The 22,777-nt window shown below is 41.3% G+C and overlaps 1 protein-coding gene across 3 annotated transcripts in view; it reads right to left on the bottom strand.

Moving 5' to 3' along the window:
* VCL (vinculin) overlaps window positions 1-22,777 on the bottom strand; it is a 98,543-nt gene that overhangs the window by 31,426 nt on the left and 44,340 nt on the right. For 2 of the 3 annotated variants that reach the window (XM_066622655.1, XM_066622654.1), the window contains exons 5-9: window positions 21,423-21,545; window positions 17,540-17,700; window positions 5,173-5,263; window positions 2,930-3,077; window positions 124-277 (exon numbers count right to left, since the gene is read on the bottom strand). In XM_066622655.1, coding sequence (XP_066478752.1) covers window positions 124-277; window positions 2,930-3,077; window positions 5,173-5,263; window positions 17,540-17,700; window positions 21,423-21,545 — 677 coding nt within the window. Of the gene's footprint in view, window positions 1-123; window positions 278-2,929; window positions 3,078-5,172; window positions 5,267-17,539; window positions 17,701-21,422; window positions 21,546-22,777 lie in introns of all 3 variants that reach the window. The other variant, XM_066622653.1, reaches the window with a different exon arrangement.

Raw genomic sequence — 22,777 nt, 5'->3', positions numbered from 1 at the left:
CACTGTATAAGTTCGAAAGGTCACTCTCTTCTTGAAGATCTCAAAAAGCCAAACCCACCATAGTTCAGGAGAACCATTAGGAAGGATCTATACATTTCTTCTTCATAATAGCATTGAGAGTACCTGAGCAGCATCAATCTTTTTCGCAATTGCCTGCTTAGAGTTGGTCATGGCCTCCAGCTTGCGGGCTGCATTTTCCACTTTCGCTGTTAGTAAATCTAAACCTTGGGACACTTGTTGTGCCTTCTGCATTGCAAGTGGGGTAGCACCTTGTCCTCTGTCCATGAAAGGGAAAAAAGATACATAAATCGTACATGCTTGCATACTACCCATTAATCTGGTTCTATGTAACTCATGTAATGCAGAAAATATGCAGGAAATAATTACAAACTGTTGATAGGGAAAAAACTTTCCTCCAGTTCTGACACTGATTACCTCAGTGCCTAGGCAGGGGATTGTTTTGGCACCCATCTGAGCCACATTTTTTATTCCAGTCAATTCAATTGCAAGTTACTCACTAAATATCAAGTGTGCACGATATTTATATTCCTGGAAGAATCCAACTGTTTCTGCACATTAGAACAAGATACTTTTATGAGGGTTTGACTTATTTTCCCTTTCAGAACTGTAGTGTACTAACAAACTACTTTCTCTCAATTTCAGCTCACTAGCTACAACATGGTGGTGATAATAATTGCCCTAGAATAGTGGTTCCCAAACTCCTACAGGGAAAGTAAGTGTTTGCACGGGCAGGGTAGGGGGCAGTGACAGTGCACAGGGATCATTGTGCTGTAACTTCCACAGGGCTTTTATACTTACCAGGGGGACAGTGCTGGCCTCCCCTACAGGGTCATGGAGGCTCGCAGCCCCCTCCTCCATGGCTGCTGTAAACAGCCCTTATCTCTGATCTAATGCTACTTCTGGTTTTCAAAGGAAAACAGGAAGCAGCTTTAGATAGGGCTTTTTACTGCAGCTACAGCCAAGATCAGAGGGAGCTGTGAGACTCCAGGACTCTGCAGGAGGCCAAGTACTGTATGGTAAGTAAAAAAAGCCCCCTGGGAAGTGACATCACCACGATCTCTGCAGTGCTGTCACTGCCACTGGAGCAGGATCACTCCCCTTAAGGGGCAATGCCCTGTTTCCAGTTCCCCTAGTGGGTCACAACCCACCAGTTTGTGAACCACTGCCCTAGAAAGTTATTACAACTTTCAGGTCAACAAATTTACACACTCAAAAAGCATTATACAAATATTAATCTTATTAGCCAGGTTTATTAATATGCTACATTATAAAACAGGGGTCTCCAAACCCCGGACTGGGGGCCAGATGCAGCCCACAGCAAGCCTCTATCTGGCCCGCAGCCAGCTTCTTGTCCCCCGAAAGCCTCTGGCACACTCAACTGAACATGACCAAAGCTGTGCTCAGATTGCATCTGGAGAGCGTTCTGAGGGCTGGAGGCTGAGTGAATGAGCCCACTCACTTATTTATTCACTCATCTAAGCTTTTAATTGTTGACAGGCTGGCTGGCTTTCTTGCTTTTTTATATGAGAATCCACGGGGTTTGTTTTTTAGACTTTTAATTATTTGTAAATTGTTTTTAATTATTGTTTTTAATGTTGTATTTTTAATTGTTGTAAGCCACCTTGTGTGCACTTTGGGCATAAAGGTGGGATATAAATTAATAAAATAATAATAAATAATAATAATCTCTAATTTATTTATTTAAATTTTTTATTTAAAAATTTTTCTGGCCCTCAGCAGTGCGCCAGATATTTCATGTGGCCCTCTGGCCAAAAAGTTTGGAGATCCCTGTTAAAAAATATTGTCTACGACTATTGATTAATAAGCCAGCTGCAGAAGGCTGCCTAAATACAAATAATATGCCACAAATAGAAATGTTAAAGTGATATTGATTTGATTGAAAGGCAACTCCTGAAGCCATCAGGATCCATTCTCTCTCCCCTACTCCAAGCCACCTGATATGAAAAAGCAGCATAGTTGGGCTCCTACAAATCTACTCACCATAGGCAAATGCCTCTAGCCCCTGTGGGCAAGCAACCTGCTAAGCATGACATGAGAACCTGCGTCCCAGTCATTTCAACTCACACTGCTTCTGCCTGCTCCAAAGCCCACCAAAATACTAGGCCTCCCCAATTTTCTGGCATGTCACTAGTGTTCAGTAGAGACCACCAATTATGGTTGGCTAGCAACTTTGTGGACTTCTGAGTAGAATGAAAGTCTTACCCACTGTTGTAAATAATTTCTCTTTCCAAGTAGTACCGCATGGAAGTGAATGAAATTGGAGAGGACTTTATATGGGGAACGAGGTGAGTACTCACAAGAGGGTCAGGTTTTAATGGGACAATATGTACAATTGCCACTTGTTCCTCCACCCATCTCCAGAATAGTTTTTATTTTGAAATGCTTAGCATTGCCATACAGCACAAAGATAAACCAATGACTACATTCTGATAAAGGTCTGCGCACCTTTAAATGGATGGAAAACATGCTAAAATCTGCATCAAAAAGTTGGGACCTTCCAGTTAACTAAAAGAAATACTAATGCATTCGTGCACAAGATCGTGTGCTTTTAAAACACGCTCAGTTTTAATTTGCACAATCATATGTGCATATAGCTTACCTAAACATAAAAGACTGTAACAGTAACAGAAGGAATGAAAAGTTCCAGGAAGAGTACACTGTGCATATAACCATTTCTGAACTTAATTATATAACTTCTCCATGTAAGTTTGAAAGCCTGGTGAAGCAGAACACAGGGCAGACCTCACTCATACTATTAGCATAATGGTAGCCACTATACAAAACATTCTTAAATCCCTGTTTATGTTGGTTTCAGGAAATGCCACATCTTGAAACGCAACACATAAACAAAAGGTTAAGTGTGTTTAGCAATAAGAGGGTCGTTTACCTGGCTCGGAGGTCAGCCACTTGATCCGTTAATTGACCTAGCATTTTGCAGGTCCCTAGGATCTCTCTTCGTTCTTTGCCTGCACACAGTTCTCCAACTTTCCCTGCTTCATCCAGAATCTGCCTTATGGCCTGTTCACCAGAGTCTCCTAGGAAGCAAGAATATATGAATATGGACAATGCAACCCATGCATAATTTACTCAAAGAAAACTAAGAGTCCTGTCAGAACCTATACAATAGCTCAACGAAGTAAGGAAAGATCATTTACTGAATGTGCTGAACAAGCAACATAATCCATCGTTAAGAGGACAGTGTCCCTGGAGCAGGATAACACCATTCTAGCAACAGACGTATCGTTCCACAGGATCAGGCATGAAGCATGCCACTGAAAATCAATTAAATTTTAACACTAAAACTGGAAAGTTATATCTTGAGAGAGGCAATTCCATTTAATTTTTCTGTTCACGAGTTTTCTTGGGCTCAATTAATTTGAGAGAACCAGCAAGACTTTTAGTTTACACTTACTATAAATTCCCATTCAAGATATTTAGAAAGAGCCTCTACTTCTGAGATGGTGTCGCCTCCTGGTTTGGGGGAACTCCTTATCTTCCCAGAAGAGCGGAAAAATTCTCACCCTGCTTGCTGAACCTTAAAATGAACAACAAGCAATCTAACTAACTTAGGAAGTGACCAGCTGTGAGCTGTGAAGACAGATGAGAAACATCCATGTAGGACTCTATCCATTTCTCTCACATTTTCTCTGTAAACCACTTTGTGAAAAGCGGTATAAAGATACTGTTAATAATAATAATATGCCTAAAAGAGCAGGACAGCCAAGGCACTCAGAATTGGGTGAGCAGACTGACCTCTGAATATCTAGAAAAAGGAAACTGATAGTAAGTGCATGTTTCCCTCTTTCCCTCAGGCCCTGCATACAGAGGATTAAAGTGCAATGTACACAACATTCGCAAGGAGGGATCCTTGTGAAGTAGGGTGTTTCCTCAGGAAACCTGTATCTTCTGTAAAACACTTGGTCCAAAGGTCACATGAGATTGACATGAATACCACCTTATAGTGTCCTGTAAGAGTACGAGTTGTGCCTCATGCCCTCATCACTGATCACCATCCCATCTCACTGAGCGAGCTTCTCAGTCAAGATACTTCTATTATCTGGGGTGTTCTAGGAGGACAAAACATTGGCAAAACCAATTTCTGAAAACTATGAAAAATGAGTCAACCCCTAGCAGGAATAATAAGACAGGTCTGAACATGTTTCATAGAATTAAGCAGGAACAGCACTGTGCACACATATTTAATGTACACACACACACACACACACACACACACACACACACACACACACACCCATGTTCTATTAGTTTTCTGATATACTCTAGCAATTTGGCAAGTAAATATAGATACAAGATGTGTCTGATGCTCAAGAGACGCAAGTCAATGTGTCAAGGCAGCATTAATTTTACAAACTACAAAGACTGGTTCTCACATGTTTATTTTAGATATAGGACTCATTTTCCTACTGCAAAGCAAGATGGTAAGGTAATAAAAATGCAAAGTCTTTCCAAGAGCGACAATCCTAGAATACTAAATTAGGAAGGTTCTGAACCAAGTAATTTGGATGACGTGATAAAATAAGCAAAGCTTTCCAAACCACTTAGCATAGAAGCAGTTTGTTTTACATTAATATTTGACGGAAGAGTGTCTAAGAGGTTCCATTTAGAATGCCACCACATTAAAATAATTCAGGGTTGTGTGTAATTCAGCATTTGCAGCACATTCAACCTGGAACTTTATACCGAGTACACAATTCCACATCCCAAGAATATCAGTTTTAATGATGATGATAATAATAAATGTACACAGTCGTCATCAGCAACATCATCAAAACAAGTGTCTAGCCCTCTTGTTTGCAAAAATAGGTTTTAAAGTATGTAAGCTATGTCAGTGCACCTAAAAAGTTCAGAAGAGTGGGAGGATAAGGAAATAAAGTAGTTGCAGATGAAGTTTCAGTACCCTGACAAGATCTTTGACCCTGACAAGATCTTTGATCCGCTCAATGATTTACAGAAGCAAAAATAAATAAATATATGCATGTGTGCTAAATTGTATAATGCAGCTTTTCTTGGTACAGAATTTTTTCCATTTTTTTCCCTAATGGGACACTACATAGAGCCCTACATAATATGCCACATTGATGTGTGCAATCAACAAGGATTTCAGATTACCTGCTGGAGCACTGGGATCTCTAAGCCAGCCCTTGGCCTGGTTCATCTTGGAATCTATTAAGGCCAACGCTCTCTTCATGGCTTCTGTGTCCTTTAAAAATAAATGTTTAAGCTAATCATCAAAGAGACTTGGATGCAACACCAACACACAAACCTGCTAGCATTAAAGAAAATAACAGATGTTATCAGCAACTTAACATTATATTCCAGACACATTCTCATAATTCAAAATGCAGAAGTTGTAACATGCATTGTTTTAGGTTTTTTTTAATGCTCTCATTTCCCATGCAATTCAGCAGCTCAAGAATAGGATACCAGATGGCTTTTCAGAACCATCCTAACACTAAATATTTAATCCTATAATAATAATAATAATAATGAACCCCCACACATTCTGTACATGCACTCTCAAGTTCTCTCCTCATTCTCCAGTAGAGGGTAGTGTGAGGTTGACTGTTACAAGGCTGCAATCCTACACACACACACTTAGGAGTGAAGGCTGCAATCCTTCACACACACACTGAACTCAATGGACCTTACTTCCAAATTGACATGCGTAAGATTGCACTGTAAGGCACTGAGAAAAAGGAAGATATAAGGGTTCCATTCCCAGAACTCTTGGGAATGGAAAAAATGCACTATAGCAAATCAATTTAAAAATGCAAATTGATTTGCAAAATCACTATAAATGCAGTATAGCAAATCAATTTAAAAAACAAAGTCTCTTGGCTCTGGTGATTTAAAAACAGCCTTGCTGACCTTTATAATGCACACAGAATCAAACAGTCTCTCTCCAGGAGCTTAGGCTTCACTAGGAGGCAGCAATCTCTCCCTTCACCAGGAGCCCCAGCAAGGGGGAAAGAATGGAGCAGGTGATAATTGCTGCCATTTAGCCTTCTTTCAGGTGCCCAGAGGGAAGGGAGCCTGCAGAGCGATCGATGGAGTGTGAGCTCCCCTCCCTGGCATTAAAGGACTGTTTTCCTTTAATTTAAAGGGCCCTTCCCATCAGCTTTGAGATAGAAAACTCTGTGGATACTTAGGCTATACCTGTAACCACTTGTATGACTGTCTCTCTGCAACAGTAAAAAGCAGCTTTTTAAAGTGTGATTTTAAAGAGGTGCATTTTTCCCCTTCTCCAGGGATCAGCACATTCCTTCTCATTTGCAGGGGCCATTCATGTTGAGTCAAATTTGTGTATTTAAAAATTGCTTATAACAAGGTCGGACCTGTATAAGCTTTCCCACAAGTTTTCCATCCTTGCTCCCCCAAGAGAGAACCACAACTCTGGCCAAAATCAGTAACAGGGTGGACTTAAAACAGCAATTCAGCTAAGATCTTCAAATGCCTTCTCGAGTAGAAATGATTTAGCCACCCATCTAAAAAATCAAGAAGAGAGGAGTTCTTCAAGAAAGGAGTTTCACACGGTAGGAGCTGACATCAAAAAAGCCCTGCTTTTGTCACTATGTTTTAAAGCTCACAGGGTGATGACACCTAAAGCATGGATGGCATCAGTTGAGGTCCTCCACTTACAGTGAGGTTCAGGTCCAAAAAGGTATGCACCTAAATATCCCAGCCCCATCCTATGTAGGGCTTTTAAAGTCAAGAGCAGCACTTCAAACTGACCTGCATTTTCTACCAACTCATGTTTCTGAACAGTTTCAAAGGCAGCCCCATGTGGCATGAATTACAGTAATCTGAACGAGAGGTGATGTTATTTACTTGTGATAAAATGTGTATCCTGCCTTGCTTTGCAAAGTGACATAAGGCAGCTTATGGCACTTCTAATAAAATATCATGATACCACAACCGCACAATTAAAAAATATGAACACCATCACAGAGCAAAACCAGTGTATATCCGAGTGTCTGGGACTGTTGCCAGGTACCTATTACTCAAAAGCAGTGCACAGCTGGTGAATCCACCAGAGTTAATAAAAGCCACCTTGGGCCATGGATGTCACCAGGGCTTCCAGAAGTAACTCTCAACTGCAAACCTGCTCCTTAAGGGAAAGTGTGTCATTGCCCAGAGCAGAAAAACCACCCCTTCCCCAAGTCATGTGCCTCTTATTCAGACTGAGATTCCATTTGTTCATTCTTACAGCCCTTTGCTACCTTCATGCAGAATATCCCCTACCACATCTGGTTCTGATGAGGAAGAAAAATATGAACTTTCTGACATCAACATGTGGATGGCATGATACTCCAAACTCCTAGATGACTTCACCCAGCAATTTCATGGAGGATGCTAAACCACATGTAGAAATTTCACAGGTTAATTTCCCATGGGTAGACTTGGTCTCACCATGCCTGTCACATAGGAATAGTCTATGCCACAAATTCTCCATATTCCCTTAGGCTGTCCAGGAGAATATAATGGATATTATCTACAGCTACTGAGAGATCAAGGTCAATCAACAGGAGAAACAACACACTTCTGCCATCTCTCCTAACATCTTAAGATATCTAATAGGACAACCTAGTTTCAGACCCAAACTGAGCCAAAAACTGCACTATCAATCATCAGTACCAGAATCTGCTCCGTCACCATGCAATAAACCAGGGAGATCTTTGGAAATTTGACACACTGATCACTCCTGCTACAAAAAGGAGTTATCTATGTGCACATAGATATCCCACATATTTTAGGTGTGCAATTAAAACATGAACCCAGTCAAGGAATTCTTAAAAATTAAAACAAAAATGTGCCATTCTGGTATATTCATCCAGGAGCCCAAATTGGTGACACACCTGTGTTTGCTCTGTGTAATGTGTTTAATGGAGCCAAGACTGGACACCTATATACAAAATAAAAAAAAGAATTCTATTATCCAAGTTACCTGGTCTGTAATTAATGTAGATTAGATGTAAACTTGGTCTTAACTACAAAGTCAAAATCTCCATGTTTTGTACCTGCAGTTAGAGACACTAGATAGTGTTTATTTACCAATGATTTATTTCCCACCTTTCCCACTGAATAAAAGGAGCTCTAAAGGCAGTAGTACATTAACGATGAGATACAAATCCAACTGTAACTCCATTTACACAACAGTCAACACAAGACTGGCTAAGGAAAACAGATAAAATGGTAAAGCATTTCAAGTGTGTACATACCTGGGTTTTTAGGGATAGACACCTGAAATTCATCACTTGCATAGGGTTCCCTGAAGCAAACACTAACATGCTTAGACCCTTCCCCCAGTACGGCTTACTCCAACAAGAAATTCTAGTCAGCAAGCCCCACTGAACTCCCTGACACACCCTGCCCCTAATGGGGGCTGAACCTAGTGTTATAATTACACCAGTTGAAACCATCTTTATTTGGACAAATTAACATGCAATGTTTACATGAAGATATAAGCTTTAGTAGACTTTGTCAGATAGTATAACAATCGGTATATCCACAGAGAAGACTGTTTAACATCCTACAGAAGGCATCAATTGAAAGCTTGAAGCAATGGAATGTATACACATGCCACCTGCTTTGGCTAAAGTAATACATATATATTAATGATGCTTTCAAAAGTATTGGGGCTCTAAGTCTGAAAGAAAAGTTTTTCTGGAAATGGAATGTACACAACATGAACAATATGGAAAGATGTACATTAACTTAATCCTCCCTTTAAAATCAGTGATTAAGTAGATCAGAGTGCTTGAAAGTAGCCATGGGCAAAGAAAATGATTAATGCCGAAGCAAATGAGGTTCAGATAATATATGAATATGAATGATATCAAGATGTTTGTGCATAACAGATAACACCCCAAAAAGTCAATTAGAAGAACCCTCACACGCAATTAATTATAATTAAATCGTACACATGCAAGGGAACTCAGCCACAACACTTGAGGAGCGTTTACTGCTCTGCCAATGTCTCTGTTACAATGGAAAGGAAGAGGTTAAACCAACTGTGTCTTGGTGCAGGAGTGAGTCAGTTTGGAAAAACATGTTACTAGCTCTTCAGCCCTTAATCAATGCAAAATATGGTCCCTGTTAAATACAGATAAGTTGACAATCAGGGTCTAATACCTATGAAATGATACAAGTCTAGAAAGCCTGAGCCATCTCTGCATTCATTACCAAAGAAGGCAATGCTGGAAGGAACACATCAAGTCCAACTTTCTAACATAACTGCTAACTTAGTCACCACGCACAGGCTCCAATGCTTCAAGGTACCAAATCTTTTGAGAGAAAACAGCCAAGTGGATCTGAACATCAGACAAGAATCCATCTCATACTCCTTAGGCTCAAATGGGAAAGGCCACATGCAAAGCACTTGTAATACACTGAATAGCATTCAAATTGTTACCGTTTGTAAGCAAACTATTTTAATAAGAGGCAAGTACTATATTAATATAATCAAGTTATTCCATTTACAGTTTCATACTGGTATCAGCTCCAGGGATTTTAAGTGTAGAGTGATAATTAAAGCAGAATTAGAGTGATAATTAGAGTAGAAAAAGTACAGGAAAGTACCCCCAGGATTTCAGAATGTGAATGGGGAATTCACATTTGAATTTCCCTTCCAAGATCAAAGCACCCCTGCCCATGGAAAGCTAGCACATCAAGAAGAAGGGACATAGTTTAGTCATCTTGGAATGGTAGCTTTCCACATGCAAGGGACATGTGACTTGGGGGTATATTCGAACATGCAGTTCCTACAAATGAATCCCGAAGTGGCATTGTCCTATAAGGAGTGGTTGGTTCTTTTGTAAAAGGTAGGCAAAAATGTAAGCATTCCCTTAGTTAGTGGTTCCCAGACATTTTCAACTGGTGGCTCCCTTGACCTACTAGGGCCAGGGGTGCTCAATAGGTGGATCGCGATCTACCGGTAGATCACGAGGCAAAATAAGTAGATCGCGGAGTGCCGACCCCCCCTTCAGGTGCCTCTGGGAGGAAACGCCGGGAGTAAGGCCCATTGTACCCAATGGGGCTTACTCCCAGGTAAGTGTGGCTAGGATTGCAGCCTCACAGCCTAATCCTAGGCATGTCTACTCAGGAGTAAGTCCTGTTATACTCAGTGGGGCTCAAGGTACACCAACATACATTGTACACATAAATGTTATATGTTATGATGGCGCGAACATTGTAAAAAAAACTCTGGTAGATCTCCTGGCCTTGCTGGGTTTCAAAGTAGCTCTCGAGCCAAAAAAGTGTGAGCACCCCTGTACTAGGCCATTAGCTGCAGCTCCGCATGAGGCTACAATCCTGTGCACTGTATAGGGCAGCAAGTTTTTGCAAGGATTCTGCTGCTCCCCTTGGCTCTCCAAGAGCCACAGCTCACATTTTAGGAGCCACTGCCTTAGAAGTGAAGCTCTAAAAATGACTCCAAGTCATGCAAAAGCAAATATAATTGTCCTATGCCCAAGTATGTGTTACTTCTGTGATCTGTTGTTGCAATTACAGAACTGCTCCTCTTGGGTTATTTCTTAAGCTTAATCACATGCAAAAGTTTCACTTTTCATTGGTATATATTTTCTACCTCAGCATCATCCACCCTAATGAAAGAGCAGATTTAGGGCGGGAGAAAGCATTTCCATGTGATGTGGAACAAATAATTGATATAATATGAATTCAACTTTGTAGCAACAGCCAAAATGAAAAGTAATTTGTAGGCGGTGACTGACTCAGGACATTCTTCTAAATTAGAAGACAATTCTAAATTTCAGACTGCTTGTGCAAAGTCTCAAAACACAGTCTTGTGCACAGTCTTGCAGTCACAGTCTGTGCAGTGCACAGTCTTGCAGACACAGTCTTCTGCATAGTCTCAAAACTGAAGGATGGGCAACATACATGCTACAGGCTTGAATGCAGCCTCCATGACACTTACAGCCTTCAGGCTCTTAAGAATTCCTGTTTTCATTTGAGCATTTCCTAGCTTTCTTCACTGCCAAGGAAAGTTCAAATATGTTACAGCAGATTTATTAACCAAAGTGGGTTAGAAACAAGAGTGTGTAGTTGGGATCTCTAAGTAGTAGTGTAACTACTGCAACTACTGTAGTGTATGGCACTGCAAACTACACAAGAGTGTGTAGTTGGGATCTCTAAGTCAGTAGAAAAAGGAGGAATGAACAGTGAGTATTTGAGGCACAGATATACCCAGTATTGTGCTTAGATCAGACATTATTTTCTAGATGTGAGGGAACCAAGTAGTTGTGCACCTTTACAGGAATAAAAATGAGCATATATATATATGGACATCCCTATCAGCATAATGGTGAAGCTCAGTTACATAATATTTAATCAGCATTTTAACTCTGCAAAAATAGTGGTTGTGATGATGCAAGAAATTATACAGTGGGCCCTCTGTTCCAGGACCCTACATGGATACAGATTTCCATGGATAATGAAATCTGCAGTAGGGCTTCACAGGACCTCCTGGATGCAACTTCCAGTCACATCTGGGAGATGTTCTGAGGTGCAAGAAGGCTGCGTATGGCCTTCCTGGGCCTCAAAAATCCTCCTGGATACATCCAGAAGGCACTTCCGGTTTTTGCTGAAAATCGTGTCTTCTGGACCTTCTAGGAAGCCACACACAGGCAGCCTCCCCATGCTTCAGAACACACACACACAGGGACACGGACACAATCTCCTCAAGGCCCTCCAGACTAGGGCTCAGCACATACATCAAGTCAAATCTCTGGGTGCCAAACCTGAGGATAAGGAGGGCTGACTATACTTGCAAAACAGAACCTTATTTTTGCCCTATGGAGGAAGTACAACTGCAACTGCACATCATTCAACAGCAGTCAATCAAAAATACCTTGGCAGCTCAGCAAATAAACCTACTTCCACATTCATCAATTACCAACAAGTATATGCCCTAAATGTATAACTCAGAAAAAGAAAACTAAGCAAGGAAACTTGATTTTCAATTAGCCCTTTCTGGCCCTTGTTATTTCTGGGCCAGAACTTCGAATGATAGAATGTTACAATTGGAAGGTACCATGGAGGTTCAACCCCCTCCTCAGTCCAGGCAACTATTAAGGAATATTTGACATGTGTCATCACACCCTCTGCTTGAAAGTCTCCAATGAGGGAGCACTTGGGTACTTTTCATGTGAAAAAGTGCCCCAATATACAAATTTTGAAGTAGTCAAGTATTCATAATGGCAACAGCCACAGGGATCTTTAGAGTTGTCTTTTCTTACACCTCACTCAAGTTGGAGGAAAAATCCACATTCACTGTAGATGCCAAAAAGGTTAATTCCATAAGAAGGTTTATAACACCCAAGTGGGGACAATATAGTCCAGGGAGCTGGAAACCCTCAGCAGGAAAGTACCAGCCATTTTCAATACATAGAAGATTTTTAAAAATGCAGTCTGGTGCTGGTTATAACTGCAACCAATCTCCTTATAAAGCTGTAAGCATGTATATAATTGGCTTATGGCCATTGGTAGTCAGACTATAAGCAGATTTATTTTTCTAGTTAAATTGTAGCAAAAAACAAATGTTTACAAACATTCTATTTTCTTCCTTCCATAAAGCTCCAAACTTAGAAGAATGGTTGCTAATCCACGTCTGAAGCATTCACCAAAGGCGAAGCAAATACCTTTACTTGGATGTCAAAATCCTCAAAAGCTAGAAAGCAAGAAGCAGAGACGTAGACTCCACATTCACCAGAAAAACCTGTTACCATGAAACCCACATTAGCAAGCCTTGAGACAACATAGATGCCTGTCATCACCTCATAAAAAAAACTCCATATTTCAACAGCTACCAAGCAATGCTCTAAATGCATTTTAATACCTCTGCCTTCAGAAGTGAGTACAGTGTTACCATCAACACAAAGAATAATGCACAGCACACAGTCTGCACACTGCACAACATCCCAGCACCATGCTTTATTTTGTTTTAGTACAATGGTAAAAGTTGTGGGTTGTGAGGGAGGTCTTACCTTCTAAAAGGTGAGAAAAAGAAAAAGAAAAACAAAGATATGAAAAAAAGAAGAGTGTTATGATAAAGAGTAAAGTATTATTTCACAATAAGAGTGATGAACGTAATACAATACAGCCATAGGCTCTCAGAAACAATAACTCTAGGAACTATGATTTTTCTTTTTATGCCCTCTGTCACCTAACACATTACTAAATGAGCCCTCAATGGTTTGTCTTAACATAAAAATTAAAGCTGTCAGTTGATGAAGAGGTTTGTAGATACAGCTTCCAAACTAAAATAGTTAAATAAAAATACATCACTTGCCAGTTCTGATTCCAACCTTTAACAACAATGAACCTGTTTAATGGACACTACAGTGAACCCTTGATTTAATGGGCCTCAATTTAGCAGACTTTGGAAACGGACTTTTCTGCTCCATTAAAAATGTATCATATATGTTTTGCACATGTGTTTCCTTTGACTTCAATGCATTCAGATATAATTAACTTTAGCATTGACACCCCTTCCCCCCATTAGTTTGTTAAATTGAAAGCTCACTGAACTTGCAGCAAGAGAATATGGGTTAAATTTAATTGAGCCCAGCTCTAGCAATCACATGAAGGTAGCAGGATGACACATGACCGCTTTCAGCCCCTTTTCATCTAATTTCACAGCTATGTGCACCTATCATCACAAGTCAGGTTGAAATGAAACCAGGTACACTTCTAAACTCATTTCAGCAACCTGACTTCAAAGAATGTTCTCAGCATCCGTTCAGCAGTAGGTCAATTTCCTTTTAGACCACATTGACACGACTCTGAAACGGTGGTCAGTTGAGGAAACCATGACTTGGAAGAGATTAAGTAATTGAGTGATGGGAAGGACAAGCAGAATACTGTGACATGACTGGCCATGTTTACCAGGCTATATGGTTCAATAGTGGAGCACATGCTTTGTATACACAAGGTCCCAGATTCAATTCCTGATATTTCTAGTCAAAAAGATCTCATGTGGGAAAGATATACATCTACTAACATGGACAGTTGCTATTCATCAAAATAGACAACACTAGGTTAGCTGTCTAATGGCCTGACTCAAACTAAAGGTAATTACACATCTTTGAGTGCATTCTTTTTTCACAGCACAGCACCCAAGCTGGCACTGATCAGTTTTCTTGCTAAGGTGCTCAGCTGCACACTTCCCAGCCAAGCTTTACACAATTTGGTGATGCATGATTTTCTGTGATGTCATCACCAACCATGTGTAGGTAGCGTTGTGATTAGTCATGACACCAAGCAGCTGCTGAAGGGATCTGCACATCAGTGCAAACCTTTCAAGGGAACAGTGGCACTGATCAAACCCTGCAGGTTTCTGTCAGCAACAACTCAGCCACTATCCTTCAGTAAGGGGGAACAGTTTCCCACTTGTGATGGTAGCAGATCCAACACTCCCACACCGATAAGAGCAAGGGGCGAGAATGAAAAAGAAGAAACTCAGAAATCTGCTTCACTCTGCCCTATCCAATCTCCTTGTCATGCTTGTGTGTGACCAAGAGACACCAGGTTTTATATATAACACAAGAGTTCTCATGACACATTTCTAAACAGTCTTTGTAAAGCAAACTGCTCCACAATTGCTGGGAAGAAGCTGAAGGGAGATGTCATGCTCATTCCAAGAACTACTTTTGGTTGCCATATGCATACTCTCAAAAAGTGGGTGTTGACCATTCAGCACTCATTCCCAGCTCTCTTATTTTTCAGGAGCTTCAGGAGAAGTGGAGACTGTAGTTTTTCCAGTTATGGACACTTTAACCTGGTGTTAAGGCCCCTCCCCTTAGGTTTCCTGAATAACTTGCCTCCTAGCCAGAGGAAGAGCAGCAGAGAAAATGGGGTCTTGCACTCCCTTAGTTTCTTTGCCACTGTTCCCTTTACAAATGTTCCAAGTATTGTTCCTCTAATTCCACTGGGGCTGCAATCTTATGCACACTTACCTGGAAGTAAATCCTATTGAACAATCCTATTGTAAATGACTTCTGAGTAAATGTACATAGGTTTGTGTTGTAATTTTGTTAGATGAGATTTTCAAATCTTTGGGTGCTCTTGCTAGGTAAGCGTTTATTAAAATAATCATTATTGTTTTATTGTATAATATTCATTATTGTATAAGAATTGTTACTGAGGGATTCTTAGACTGTACTTCACAAGCAAGAACTTGAGCACAGTACAATCCCTCTTCTTGAAAATACAGGTTGTCTTAGTAAGTTTCTCTACCAAGGATAAGATGCTAGAGCAATTTAGTTTGCCTACACCGCAAATACTACTATTGCACAAGAAAGCTGGGCAAAGTAACATCTGGGGTGCTGTAATAAGAAAGCAATTATGGTGATTTTTATATAGAAATCAAGAACTGACCTTTTTTCCAACTATTCATACTATTTTATATAATTTAGTTGCATCAAGCATATACTAGCTTTGGAGCAAAGCTCATTGATTTCAAATGAACTTCCTTCTAATTAAATGACTTAAGCCAGTGTTTCTCAAACTGTTGGGTCAGGACCTACTAGGTGGGTCGCGAGCCAATTTCAGGTGGGTCCCCATTCATTTCAATATTTTATTTTTAATATATTCGACTTGATGCTACTATGGTATGTGACTGCATTGGGGGAAATTACAGACCTGTACTTCTAAGAAGCTACTACGTACCCTGTTTCCCTGAAAATAAGACCTACCCCAAAAATAAGACCTAGTGTGTTTTTTGAGAATTGCTGAAATATAAGACCTACCCCGAAAATAAGACCTAGTTGTGATCAGGACCAGGACAGGGGCGGAAGGGGTCCTCGGACGGGGGCGGGTGGACAACGTGACTGGGAGCACTGCACTCCTGTGCAAGTCACCTAGAAAGCACCTGCTGCGCTACCTTGGGCAGAGGACGCTGAGGTGGGAAGCAGTAAGCGAGGCAACCTTGCCTACCAGACTCTGAGGCTCTCCACACTTTCCAGGGAGTTACTAATTATAAAGGGACTGACTTCTGAGTAGACAGGCAGGCAGGCATCCTCCTGGGCATTGAGGGGACTCCACATCTTCCAGGGAGAAAGTCCCATTAACTATAAAGGGACTGACTTCTGAAAAAAATAAGACCTACCCTGAAAATACGACATAGTGTATTTTTTAAGCCAAAAAAAAACATGACAGTGTCTTATTTTCAGGGAAACATGGTATATTCTTTTATATGATAGTCTTTTCTTTTCTACTATGTATATTCTTTTCATGATAGTCAAGGGGACTTACTCCCGGGTAAATGTGGGTAGGGTTGTTAAAAATTTCCCTGCTTGATGTCACTTCCAGTCATGACATCACTTCTGGTGGTTACTGACAGAATCTTATTCTAAAAAGTGGGTCCCAGTGCTAAATGTGCAAGAACCACTGACTTAAGTGGTTCAAAATAAGTGGTTCAAAATAAGTGCTACTGAACACCACAAGTAGTGGGACACCATGAACTCCCAGGTCAAATCAACTCATGTTTGCTTCCTTCCCTCTGTCATACAGTTTCTGTACTCCATATTCAACTCTTAACTACAGTTTACCAAGATATCCAAATTGGTTCACATTTGCCTTCCAAACCAGAATTGGCAACAGTGGTTTGAAGGGCAAGCACTAACCACGGTTCGCCAATGTGGACATCATAGCAAGCTATGGCTAGGGCTAAAGAGAGAAAAGATGAAAAGGAAGAAACAGGGAGCTGCACTCTCAAGTCCCTGCCTCATTTCCTATCATCCAAACTAGTGGTTCTCACACATTTAGCATCAGGACCCACTTTTTAGAAAAAGAATCTTGTCAGGACAAACCCAAAGTGATGTCATGACCATAAGTGACATCATCGAGCAGGGAAATTTTTAACAATCCTAGGCTGCAATCCTACCTACACTTACCCAGGAGTAAGTCCTGTTTACTATCATTGTTTAAAGCATATACATAGTTGTTAAAAGTACAGGTCTGTTACATTTGCAGTCACATGCTATGGTAGCATCAAGTAATATATTAAAAATAAAATATTGAAATGAATGGGGACCCACCTGAAATTGGCTCACGACCCACCTAGTGGGTCCTGACCCACAGTTTGAGAAACACTTATCAAACTATGCTTTAAAGATCATCCAAGATGAGACATTTTTAGTTTGTGTGCATGTGTTGGGAGTATTACTATACTATATGATACATTTTAAAAAATTAAATGCAAATTCTGTCAATTATGTGAATTCTGCAAGGCAACACTACAATATTAGCAACAAGTTCATATATTGAGAACACAAAAAGTTACTAAATACCATCTTGAATATGGACTCTTCTTTTAAAGCCATGAAATTACACTCAAAATTAGTTACTGTCACCTTGTAAATTGCTAAAAGTACAGACTTCACCGTCTTGAAAACCTCTTAATGTACCAGAGGGAATAGTAGAATTCTAATGCCATTTCCAGATTGGAGAGGAAACCCACCTTGCTAGCCCAGGCATCTTCATCCCAAGATGTGAGCTGCAACACACGGATTATTTCATTTATCTCAGCACTCATCTTCTCCACAGTAAAATTGCGGTTTTTCAAGGCCTCCTCGATTCCTAGGCTTTTGGAATTTTTAGTTGTTACAAATATCTTCATAGCTGTGAAGATTACACAGATGATTAGAAATGCCTATTAGGAAGTTACAGGTGCACAATACAAAATGCTCCACTGCACAAAATCAGGCAAAAAATTCATGATGCTTGGAGCCTTTACTTTACACATTCTGGACTAAATATATTTATCTAATCTGCTAACTTCAAACTACAGTGGGCCTGCATTACCCATGGATTCGGTCCCTAACCCACAGAGTTGCCGCAACATGGACCCTCCGGAGGTGACGGGAGCCGTGCTCCCATCACCTCTGGAAGATGTTCTGAGGCTCATAGAGGCCATGTGCAGCCTTCCTGGCCCTCTGAACACCTTCTAAGGCAGCGGTTTTCAACCGAGGCTGCCATGGTGTGCCACGGAGCCAGAAGAGGCAGACAGCAGCCACACAGGAGAAGCAGCCGCTTTGAGCCTCATGCGGCAGCACATGTAAAAGGAGCAGCCAGCGAAGGGGCTCGTCACGGTTGCTTTGCATCGCACGCTTTAAGAAGCAGCCAGAAGCATCCACTTCCTGCTTGCTGCTGCTGAATAGCTGTTGCCTGCTCCGTGCACGCTGACTGGGCAGCCACAGAAGCCTGGGCAGAGCTCTGGGGGGGGGGGGCAGGAGCTGTGGAATAAGTGAGAGGAAGCCCGAATGTGTCAGGTGGGCAAGCAGGTACGAAGGAAGTGAAGCAGGAGTCTGTCAAGGCCACCAGCCAAAGGAATGGCTGACTGGAAAGGGTCCTTGAGAGATCTGCTCCAGTTTGCCTGCAACTCTCCAAAGTGACCCTCTCTACATTGCCAGTAAGGGTGTTGGGCCACATCCTATCCACACTGACCTGGGAGTAAGCCCCATTGACTAGAATGGGGTTTACTTCTGAGTAGACATGCACAGGATTGGGCTTTAATTCCTTTGCATTCAAGGAAGTAGGGCTCTACAATCCTATCCACTAGGCTCCAACAGGATCTAGTCAATCCTATTGACTAGAATGGCCCCATTGACTAGAATGGAGTAGACATGCACAGGATTGAGCTCTTGGTTGCACTCCCTTGAATATATGAGCAGGTAATTGACACTTCCCTCTCCTCTTCTTCCCTACTCCACCCCCTCCCACACACACTTCCCCCCCCCAATTTCATAATCACTTAACACCTCTCCTAATGTCCTTTCCCTCACTCGTCCCCCACCTTCCAAAATCCAGAATCAGTTGCCTCGCATTCTTTCTCTCCCACCCACCCCCCCACAGCATTTCAATCCTGCACTTGATTCAATCATTTCTCCTCATGCCACATTTCTCCAGTATGTGCTCAGTTTGACCTCTCTTTGCCAACAGTTTCTGGCACTTCTGATAACAATTTGAACACCTACTTAAAAACATTTTTCCTCCTTTCCAAAAATCCCATATACTTCCCTCTCCAAGCTTGAATTTCTTTGTCATGTAATAATTTCATTGTATTAATTATATTAATTAAAAATTAACTGCAGTGTAATATAAGTAAAAAACTGGCAATGTGCCTTGACAATTTCAGTGCCTTATCAGTGTGCTGTGAGCTGAAAAAAAGTTGAAAATGGCTGTTCTAAGGCCTCAGAAGGTCACTTCCAGTTTTGGGGGGGAAAACTGAAAGTGACTGTTTTAGGCCCTAATAAGGCCTTCTGAGGCCTGGGAATGCTTCCTCCCTGAGGCCTTCCTGGCCCTCAGAGCATCCTCCAGAGGCAACAGGAGCATAACGCCCTCCAGAGGATTTGAGGTTATAAAGGCCCGCGAATTTCATCATCCACGGGTTTCATTATTCATGGCGGGTCCTGAATGGAACCCTCGTGGGTAATACTGTATATGCAACTTTCACCACTGCCATCACATGTAGCCTAAGGTGAATGAGGCAATTTCTCAACCAGTGCAGTTTCTGCTGTAGCTTCACTCAGACAAAAGTGGGATCCCATGCAATATCACAGAGGTGTTAGGGTGCAACTCTTGAACCATCCACAGCTCGAGTGATACCTAGGTTTCCTTTATGGCACTGCAAAGTATCACGGAGTGCACCTGTGTGTTCATATCTGGCTGTTTCACTAGCACCTCTAAAAATATCACTGCCCAATGCGATTGCTTGGGTTGCCTGCAAAGTTAGGCTGGTCCCCAAAAATACCTTAAGAACTTAATTTTCCTATGAACTGTAAAGCCCTGAATGGGTTTTACATATTTGAAGGAGTACCTTCCCACATGAGATGAGATCATGAAGCCTCTTGTACATGCAGTACTGCTATGCCAATACTGGGATGGACCAGTACAAAAAATCAGTTTTTTCCTCTGGTGGTCAGTGGAAACGTTCTTTTGTCACTAAGCTCTCAAGCTGTAGGATACTAAGACCTAGAGCCTGTTTTAGTTGTCATCTCCCTGTTTTAAGAAGCTTTGCTTTCTTTTCATTTTATGTTTAAGCTAACTTTTATCGTATTTTAACAGATTGTTTGCCACTTTGTTGGCCTGATGGTGGAAAAGAAGGGTATTTACATATTGCTGAATATTGCTGTTCAGGCTGAATTCATGATAGCTAAGCAGAAGGTATTTTATTTTAATTTCAGACAATTTGACTTCAATAAGCAACAGAATATCCTCATACTGCGTTCATTTATTTCAGTGTTCTCATGTACAAGGGCTCATGTCTCTTTCCACCATCAGGAACTCTGTAATGGAATATAAAGGGGACAGGCATGCAGGAATGGGGGCAATAGGAAACTACAGTACATGTAGTCTGAAGAAGAGGCAGTAATATCAGCATGGAGACTCTGCTATGCAACTTCCCAACAAAAGGGACAATAACACTGGCATTTGTATACTGTGCTTTCAGATCAGATTAAGACTTACCACTTGACTTGAATAATCACTAAGACCTAGCTCTCATTGAGGTTGTCACAACATGATTCTGAACCGTACCACTTTAGACTGCAGGTGGGCAATCAACAAATGAAAGGCTCTTCCACACAGCTCACCCACCCATTGCACATATTGAAAAACCAGCATGTCAGGGAGAAGCACTGCAGCCTAGACTTCTCCCCAACATGTTTTCTATCCGAAAGGCATTTTCTCTATGGGGAAACATGCACGTGTACTGTATATATGAGCTCCCAGTTGCAATGATACAGCCCAGACACAGTGAGAACTAAAGACAGCACCCATTTACAGGCAAGCATCACAAATATAATTGCTTATAAATAGCCTTCACATGTCTCAGGGAGCTCTGCTCATAGAACTTAAATAGGAGATACGCAGGGTATGCATGCTGGGACTCAGGAGGCGCAAACGTCCCTCCAAGACAGCTACAAATAAAATCACAAGTTTAGTATCTGTAGTCAGTTTACAAAAGGCCATAAAAAGCTTCTATTTTTGAATGGCTTTCAACATGCGTCAACCTGGAAAATTTTATTCACACACAACTTTTATCATATGTATGTTTATTTTCCACATTTTAATATTTCTCTTCCTCCAAGAGCTCAGGGTGGTGTACATAGTTTTTCCCCTCTTTTTGTCCTCACAACAACCCTGTGAGGTGGGCAAAGCTGAGAGATAGTGATTGGCCCAAGCTTGCCCAGAAAGCTTCACGGCCAAGTGAGGTTTTGATCCTGCATCTTCCAGGCACAAGTCCAAACCCCAAACCACTACATGATCCTGGCTCCCAATCCTTACACGAATTCATCCCATGTGTAAGTACCTTTTATTCATGTAACATTGTGGAGAGTTACCTGAAATAAGGACGGGCAACAGTTCCTTTACAGTGTTCATGGAGTTTACCAACATGACTCTGTGCTCCTGGTGAGTCAGCTCCTGCTGACGTTCATCAATCATTTTGGCCATCTTGGTCATTCCTAAGTGAAAAATGCCAACCGTTAAGCAACATTTCATCCCTGGTTTAACAACAACTGTTGCGAGCTGGATAGATGTTCACACAGCGAGCCGCTGTCCGGCTGCACGGCATGCCTATCTCCCAAGGTCAGAGCGCAGGCACTCCCGGGAACAAAGACGACACAAGGCAGAAGTCCTCCACCAAACGCCTCTTTACTATGTACAGTATATACAACAGCAACAGTCCAGATAGCACACGAATCATGGATCACACTGACGTAGCCTTCGGCACAAACTGCACTCTGCATCTCCCACAACCCAGCTTGCCCCTGCTAGAATATATATGAGCTACAGCCAATCCGAGTGGGCCAAAAAGTGCAAAGTCACTCTGATGGTGCATGGGGTGACATACAGGTGACAGGAACCTGGTATGCATCACCAGATGTTGCATCATCCTCTCCCAAGATGCTGTGCTGTGCTCAGTCAGGCCAAGGCTTCAGGGCCTGCTACTATCCAGGCTGTAAATTACTAGCAGTCCCGGGGATGATCCCTTAACAAGATATTACACTAATGATGTCCCATTTCAAGTATTATGCTTCTGCAATTAAAAAGCTATCAGAGTAATTTTCTAATTATTAATTCAAAATTTTTTATATTCCTCATGTTCGCCAATGCAATTTTCCAAGGTAAAACCTACTTTAAACACAAAAGCCAGAAGTCAATTTAAGAGAAAATAGCCAGCTCAGCAATGTGTGACAAAGTAAGTTAAAGCTGCTTCTACTTGTGAACATTTGATTAAACATCTGTGTAATAAAAATACTACTAGCTTGTGGCAAAAGAATGTGTTTCTCAAGTCAAGTATGAAGAATGGCTTACCCCAGAAGCCTCTATCTATTACAGTCACACACACACACATACTTCCCTGAGCTGGTTTACCTCAGTGGCTAAGGCTCCAATCCTATACAATCTCATCTGAAAGCAAGTTGAACTTAACACAGGGAAATTGCTTCTGAGTAAACATAGAATTAAGCTGTGAGAGGCATGCCCTTCTGTATGCAAAGCAGGTGCTGCATCATTGAGCTATAGCCTCCTTGGAAGAGGACTATGCTAAAACTTCCCTTAAGATATGCTAATATAAAATGCATGGCAGGAATTTCCTACACAGAATTGGTTACTGTGGAAGGACAAACCTACACAAGCTAAGCAATCCAATATTTTTAATATAACTGTACTTTCAGGTGTAAGGATTTTAGGG

Source organism: Tiliqua scincoides, chromosome 3 (genome assembly GCF_035046505.1).
Source record: "Tiliqua scincoides isolate rTilSci1 chromosome 3, rTilSci1.hap2, whole genome shotgun sequence".
NCBI classification, from domain to species: Eukaryota; Metazoa; Chordata; class Lepidosauria; order Squamata; family Scincidae; genus Tiliqua; species Tiliqua scincoides.
The sequence above is the reverse complement of the archived record's forward strand: the minus strand, read 5'-3'. Positions and strand labels throughout refer to the sequence as shown.